At 37.0% G+C, this 8,153-nt stretch overlaps 1 protein-coding gene across 1 annotated transcript; it reads right to left on the reverse strand.

Moving 5' to 3' along the window:
* Positions 1–3,133: 3,133 nt before the first annotated feature.
* Positions 3,134–4,033, reverse strand: cxxc4 (CXXC finger 4). The gene has a single exon (XM_067404076.1). The coding sequence runs from the start codon at positions 4,031–4,033 to the stop codon at positions 3,134–3,136; it is 900 nt and encodes a 299-aa protein (XP_067260177.1).
* Between the last annotated feature and the right edge of the window lie 4,120 nt (positions 4,034–8,153).

Raw genomic sequence — 8,153 nt, forward strand, 5'->3', positions numbered from 1 at the left:
AAAAAATCCAACACACAATCCATGCTAAAACTGTCTGACTAACCTGGAGCATTACTGGACCCAAAGCAAGCTCAGGAAATGTTAGGAAAGATAAGATGACTCTGCTAGACTAATCCATTCTGGTGGCAGAGAGAAAAAGCCAGAGAGAGAGAGAGAGAGAGAGAGAGAGCAGCAGAGCAGTGACACAGGGTAATCCTCCGGGGTCTTGCATTAGCGCGCTAAATTAAAGGCGGTATTAGATTAAATTGGCTCTCCGATTTCAGGGGTGTAAGTAAAATTCTAATTTGCATTTTCCACTGCCGCTTAAGATATAATTAGTTCAGGGTGATTCCCAGGTGCAAAACACTGACAGCAACATCCAGCTGCTTACTGGGAGTTTATCATTTGTTAGCAGCAAAAGGTGCAATCAGCTGGGTCTACATATATGCCTGTGTTTGTCTGTGTGAATGAGTCAGTGTGTTTGTGTGTTTGTGTATCTGTTCGTATTAGGCTTATTGGGAGCAAGTCAATTATAATTTTTTTGAAAAAGAGTGTAGTTTAGTCTGAATGTGGCTGCAGATGCTTGTGTAAAGGCACATGGTTCTCCTATACTGGTCATTACACATGTTGGCTCAATATAAATTAATGAAGGAACTGTGTGTGGGCAGAGGATGCTAATCAGTCTTACAGCAAACTCTGATCATTCTACATTTCCTCACACATTGAATACAACAACAAAGAGTCTATGAAGAACTACTGTATCACGGATGAAAAACAACATAACCTTAGCATTATAAATAAATTAGATAAGGTTTATCCTATATTTATTTTATCAAAAATACAGTAAAAACAATAATAATGTTAAGTATTATTACAATTTAAAATAACTGTTTGAAAATATTATATAATTTATTCCTGTGATGGCAAAGTTGAATTTTCAGCAGTTATTTATTTTTCAGCAGCAATTTAATGCACCCTTGCTGAATAAAATTATTACTTTCTTTAAAATAAATCTTGCTGACCCCAAACTTTGTGTATATATATATTACAATTTCTTAAAATCTCTTGGAGACACAGCCACAGTTCTTCTGGATTTGGTTTGTCTCAGTTTCATATGTTTCTTCATGTAATCACAGACGGATTTGATGATGGTGAGCTCTGATCTCCATGTGGAGCACCGGCTGTTATCAGTCTTATTGTGTATTCAGAAATCTCACTGGATTATTACAATTAATGGCAAAATGAATGTTTGGAAATGTGAACGGATATTTCCTATTGACACACTACAGCAAAAGATATAAATAACTGGCTTAAAACCTTTTTGGGGGGGGGTAAAAATACTGATGTGCCTTAGACTTTTGCACAGTACTGTATATATATATATATATATATATATATATATATATATATATATATATATATATATATATATATATATATATATATATATATAAAAGTATTATATATTACTTCATATGTATATAAACAATTATAAAATATGAACATATATACAGTTATTATAGTTTTATTGTCTTCCCCAGCTCCTCAATACATTTCTAGATTACAGAACATGATATCTGCACTCCTGCAAGAGAATGTACTCTTCATACCCTTCTAGATCTAGATTGATTCATCTCTGTATCAGTCCATTTAGACCTAAAGTAACATGTTCATTAAAACTTCCACCAAAGGAGTGTGTGCAACAGAACTCAGAACAGTATTCCACAAATAAAATAAATAAGTTAAATAAAAAAACTTCCAAACTGCCATAATTTCCTAATTTAAGACATATGAATATACTTAAAGGTGAAGTCTGTTACTTCTGTTCAATAAAAGGAACCAAATGGAAAAGCAAAAATAATGACCTGTATTCAAACAGGTTTCAAGACCAGAACACGTCCCCGTCTTCCACTGGTCAGCCAAACTGACAGGACTGAAAGTGCCACAGAGGCACACTCATTACACACTTTCATGGAAAATCAAACTACGAATTTACATATTGTCCCTGCATATTAAGCTAAGTATTTTAAAATTGAAAAATGTACACACTTTACCTTTCACACATGACAATATATATATATATATATATAAGAGGAAGTAGAGGAAGTATTTAGAGGAAAAGGAAGGAAGTACTTCTATGTGAATATATGCTTTAGGTGCTGTTTACATTGGTACATTCCTCTCAAATGCATCTCCTCTAACCACTTGTGACTGTATTTCATGGAAGGGAAGGCATGTTGATGTCAGACATACAAGTCAATGTGCAATTTTTAAACCTTTGTTTTGGTGCAGTGTTTACATATTAGGTGAGTAGGTAGTCATTCGATGTTGTCTGATTTGCATTAGGACACATTAGCATTTACACTGCAAATAATATGTGCCTTTATGTGTGTAAATTGTGTGGGATCAGATCAACAACCTGTGTAACTTTTGCACTGTCCACATACCTCACCCAGGACGGATGTTCATACCATGTGTAAACAAAGCCTTTGTTTACTGAACTAAATTCAAGAAATATATCCTCTATTTGTACACTCTCATGCAAACATACACACACACCAATAAACCAAAATTTGTATTTTTAAGGTATTTGTTTTAAAGAAAAATTATTGCCTTTTACTTGGACCAAAATTATGGATAAATCACTGTAAGCCCTTGAAAATAGAAAGATTTAGAGAACTCTCATGTCAGAAATAATAAGTGGATAATTCATTTGATTGTTTTTGATATTTTCTTTTCAGTGTGTAAGGACATCAGGAAGAGAATCAAGACTTTCCCCATCCCAAGTGTGATAGAAGAACAGCAGTAGGAATTTTCCTATTGCTCTCATTGTGGGGAAGATCGACTAGCCTCGTCAGGAGACAGTTTCTATAATTGGTTAAAATGACCAAGTGCAGAGAAGGATGGCTCTCTGCTGAAAACCATTTCCCAGCTCAGCTTGGAGCAGAGCCAAGCCCTGGGTTGTTCGGATGCGTTCCAGCCCCAGCCTGACTGGCAGCAATTAGGGGTGTCTGAGCCAAGCTCAGCTTGCGCTCCGCACAAACACCCCTAATTACTGCCAATTAGGCTAGGCGGGTAGGCAGATTTGAGAAGCCGGGGGGATGTTCAGGCATGGGTGGGCATGGAAACAATTTTCAAGGGCTTAGAAACGTGACTAGAAGGAAAGGTTAATGCTTTTGAGAGCACGGAGGGAGGGAGGGGGAGTGTGGTGTCTGAGCCGTCGTCTCACCTCTAGTGATGAGCCAGGCTTCTTTTTTAGCTCCTCGCATTTCCGAAACTTGCAGATCTGGTGGCCCGTCTTACGGTTCCGACAACTGCTGCACACTCCACAGTTGATTAGCCTCCTGCAGGGCGCGCAGACCCCACACCTTTTCCTTTTCTTTTTCGCTGGGTTTCCGCTGGATGCGGAGGAATTATTCTGTGGGCAGTCTGCCAGATTGGCAATTTGAAACGCACTGTCTGTAACGGCTGCTGAGGCTGCGGGGGAGTGAAGGGCTGTCATGACGATGACCCCGGGAGGTAATGAGATGCCCCCTAAAGCCGGAATAGCGGAAAAAGTTCCAACACGTTCCGGGAGATTCATTATCTCTGCTTCAGCAGCACCGCATTTCAGCTTGTTCATGCATTCTCCTGCTAAAGGTCTGCAGTGTTCAGGGGATAAGCTAGAGAGGAAATTATTATTTGCCATTTGCAGCGTCTCTGGCGGCACGCCAGGTTTCCCCGGCCTTTGGGAGTCATTTCTATGCATGCTGGTCCTATTAGGGTTTATTGCTGCTGATTTCCTTCCCCAGAGCATGCTGTTATCACAGTTCCAAGGGGACACACCGATTCTGGCGCTGGGAAAAATTGGTGTCGTTATGCGGGCAATCTTAGCAGTCTGTGGAAATGCCCCATTGGTTTTGTAAAAGTTTGCAAACGACCTGTACCTTTCCATTTCTGCATTGTAATCCAACAGCTGGCTTAATCCACCGTCCTGAAGATTATCCTTTTGCAAGAGTGACACGTCAGTGCTTTGGCCGCTTTCAATGCAAAGTGCATTGTTAAGATTAGACATGACTGCTAAGTTTCAAGCGCTCACAAGAAATATTTGGGGGGAGGGTGGCAGTTGGTTTTTGTCAAGGTGAAGCTTGTTAGACACAAGACGTTACCATCCTGGTTTATCCTCTCCACTAAAACAAGAGAACAACAATTACGGATACAAGTGACAAATATTTCCTGTTCATCATCTGACACTTCCAAGTTACTCAAATCCAGTGAAAAATTACTGATTGCTTTAGTCATAAAATTGGGATTCTAATCTTGTGACTTACCATTGTAGATATGAAACTTTAATGTTGCATAACAATGGGAAACAGACATTTGCATGTGTGAAAATCATATGATTGGACCACCAAGACCGAAAAAAGTCACTAATTATTTACTGTAGTAATTTTAGTATAAGACCACTACAAATAAGTGGCATCATAATAGAAACATTTTATGTAAAAATAAATAAATAAATAAGTTTTTCAATAATATCTCAAATAGCTACAAGCAGCCTCAAAGAAAATCGTATAAGTGATCATGGATCAAGCACAAAGTTCTTATGAAAACATGTAGAATGAATCACATTGTCAAGATTCACCCAATTCTACAATTCTACATGCTTTGTTAGGCTCTCTCCAACCACGTCTCAGACCTTGACAACTGTAGTGTGTGTATGGGGGGGGGGGGGGGGGGGAATCCATTTCCGATCTCACAGTCTGGCTGGGTTTTGTTGCCACAGATAAAAGCCCATTAGACACATCTTCCTCTTCTTGCATTTCCTTTCACTAGACTCTGTCACTGACTGCCTATGGTACACTGCAAGAAGACTAAAGCAATTCAAAGCACTGTGAACATCTGGTTCTAAATTTAATAGAACATTTCCACCTGAGAGACAACACTGGAAACCCATTCATATCTAAGACCCCGCCATTAATCATCTGAGACCTCACATGAAGCCAATAATGTTTCTTTATTAAGTTTATTAAAGAGGTTCATGCTGTTTTATAACTTCCTAATTAAAGGTAAACAGAACAAAACTAAGTAACCTAACACATATCACTTTACACTTGCAAGCGTACGAAGTTTTATCTGTTCTGAGAAGCAATGTACAATGTATTGATGATGCTAATTATTCATTTACTGTTATTATCATCGCTGATGTTTTTCAGTAAAAGGTGCTTTTAAAACGTCAATTTTCAAGCTGTAGCTAAACAAAGTTCAGAGAATAAGAAATATCCGATACTCAGAGGAGACAGAAAGAGGTCGAGAGTAGACAACTGTGCCTTCGATTACAGCCCGAGACGTACAGATCAAATTGCATAATGGGATTTAATCACTCTGGTGACTACAAAACCACCCGAAATAAATAATAAAACAGTGGACATTCAGAAAGCATGCGCCACATCGCTAAGCGAGAAAAAAATGAAAGAGCATCACCTACCAGACAATCCAGACACTAGAGCAGCACATTACTGCGATGAATACACAAAATACGCGCGCCGAGTGATCACTACACAAACACCATCTTTACGCACAAAACGCCATTGTTCATGCGAAGAAAAGTAGATGGAAAGGTATATGTTTGTGATGGCGTCCGGGTTGAGGCTGTTGTCCGTGGAGCGATGACTGGAGGTGAGGTGTCTCCTGTCGCTGTGTGTGGCTGATTGGTGCTGAGGTGAGGAGGATGGGGATGTGGACACCAACTGATCATTGGCTGGAAATTACTATAGAAACACCAGGAGCTCTGGGGAGGGGGTGCTCATCAATCTCCACCGGGAAACAGCGTGCTTTCTCTGTATATCTATCTGTTTGGAAACTATTTACATTACAGTCTCAGAGATTACATGTAAGTAGGCTATAATGAATTACAATATTAAGCGTATTTAAAAGCAGTTACACAGAATATTTTCATATTGGCTTTAAACACCCTGGTTCATAGCACACTGTCAAAAAAGCAGTCAGCTCCCTAGGTTGTGAGACACAACAATTAGCTGGTAACACTTTAGTATAGGGAACACATATAAACTTTTAACTACGACCATTCCCTTAATAAACTTTTAATTTACTGCTTATTAATAGTTAATAGCAAGGTAGTTGATAAGTTTAGGTATTGGGTAGGATTAAGAATGTATACAATAAGGTCATGCAGAATAAGGCATATTCTAATAATATGCATTCTAATAAGCAACTAGTTAAAAGACCCTAAAATAAAGTGTTACCAATTAGCTTACACTGGCTAAAACAAAATGTTTGTCTGGTAACCCAGTGTGTATCATATGGCAAAAACCTGAACAAACTGACAAGCCGTTGTACCCCTAAAGGTACAAATTTTGCACATTTTTTCTGACAGTGTACAAGGGAACTTTCACTCAATGAAAAGGAAAATTCCATCATACTCATGTCTTTTGAAACTTGTGGAATAGCCTACAAAAGAAGATATTTTGAAGAACATTGGGTTCCCAAAAATGAGACATTTTACAAATATATTTTATGTTCCACAGAATAAATAATGCAGGTTTGGAAACAACATGGGCAAACTACTTCCTTTAAGGTAACAAATGCACAATATATCACTATTTCTGTACTTTATAGACTAGGTTCTTTTGTACTAAGTACTTGCTTGAGTAATTACACTAGACAGTGCAATGTCTTTTCTATTCAGTTACTTTATGAGGTGTTTAAAGTGACTTCTATCTGAAGACATCTAGGAACGACAATTGAAATAGAATTGAGGGCTTAATTGAAATAGGAAAAATGTTTGAACTGTGCACTGAGAAAAAAAATTGGAATTTGTCAAATATTATTTTTATTTTCATTGATTAAAGTATATTTAAAACAAAATGACTGGAGTGGGGATCTATTTTGTACAGAGTGTTCTCATAATGTCCCAACCAACAATAATCATTGTGTTGACAGACCTGTTTACCTCTTAAGTTTGTAAGAAACTGTGGATTTGTGCATATTTATTTTGCAATGTTAACCAAAACAAATGGTAATTTAATTTGTACTAGTTTGACATGTATTTTGTGCATACATTAATACCATTGGAAAACCATTTAAAAGCTCCTGGTGACAAACTACACTTCCTAAAATTCTGAAGCACAATCCACCAATCAGTGAATTCTTATTACCATAGATATTTGAATTGCAGGAACTGTGCACCCCCAGTGGCATCGGTGTCCCATTCTTTTCCCATTCATTTTCTCCATTGATATTCTAGATATCCATTCAAAAACTGATGAATACATTTGTGACCACATTTTATAATAAAACGACTATATATATATATATTTTATTTTATTTTATTATTTTTTTTTTTTTAATCAGAAGAAGCATTACATTTACAATATATGAAATTAACAATTCAAATATGCACAGCTACTACCATTCAAATGTTTGGGGTCATTTTTTTTTTTTTTTTTTTAAAGATTTTTAAAAGAACACTTTTATTCAGCAAGGATGCATTAAATTGATCTAAAATGAAAATAAACACTTTCACATTGTTACAAAAAAATATACATTTCAAATAAATGCTATTCTTTTGACCTTGAAAAAAATGTATCACAGTTTTCATGAAAATATTGAGTGGCACAGCTGTTTTCAACTCTGATAATAATAAGAACTGTTTTTGAGCATCAAATTCCATCACATTAAAGGTGCCCTAGAATTAAAAATTGAATTTACCTTGGTATAGTTGAATAAGAAGAGTTCAGTACATGGAAAAGACACACACTGAGTTTCAAACTCATTTTTGCACTCTGTATAATTCATAAACACAACTTCATTCTTTATAAATCTCTCCAACAGTGTGTAATGTTAGCTTTAGCCACGGAGTACTATCAAACTCATTCAGAATCAAATATAAACACCCAAATAAATAATATACTCACATGACCCGAAGCATGCATGCAGCATACATGACGAACATCTTGTAAAGATCCATTTGAGGGTTATATTAGCTGTGTGAACTTTGTAAATGCACTGTATTATAGAGTCGCGGGCTTGATGGGCAGGGAGCATGAGATTTAAAGGGCCAGCAGCCCCTGAATCTGTGCATAGTTAATGATGCCCCAAAATAGGCAGTTAAAAAAATTAATTAAAAAAAATCTATGGGGTATTTTGAGCTGAAACTTAACAGACACATTCAG

The sequence above is a fragment of the Chanodichthys erythropterus genome, chromosome 12 (assembly GCF_024489055.1).
Source record: "Chanodichthys erythropterus isolate Z2021 chromosome 12, ASM2448905v1, whole genome shotgun sequence".
Taxonomy (NCBI): Eukaryota; Metazoa; Chordata; class Actinopteri; order Cypriniformes; family Xenocyprididae; genus Chanodichthys; species Chanodichthys erythropterus.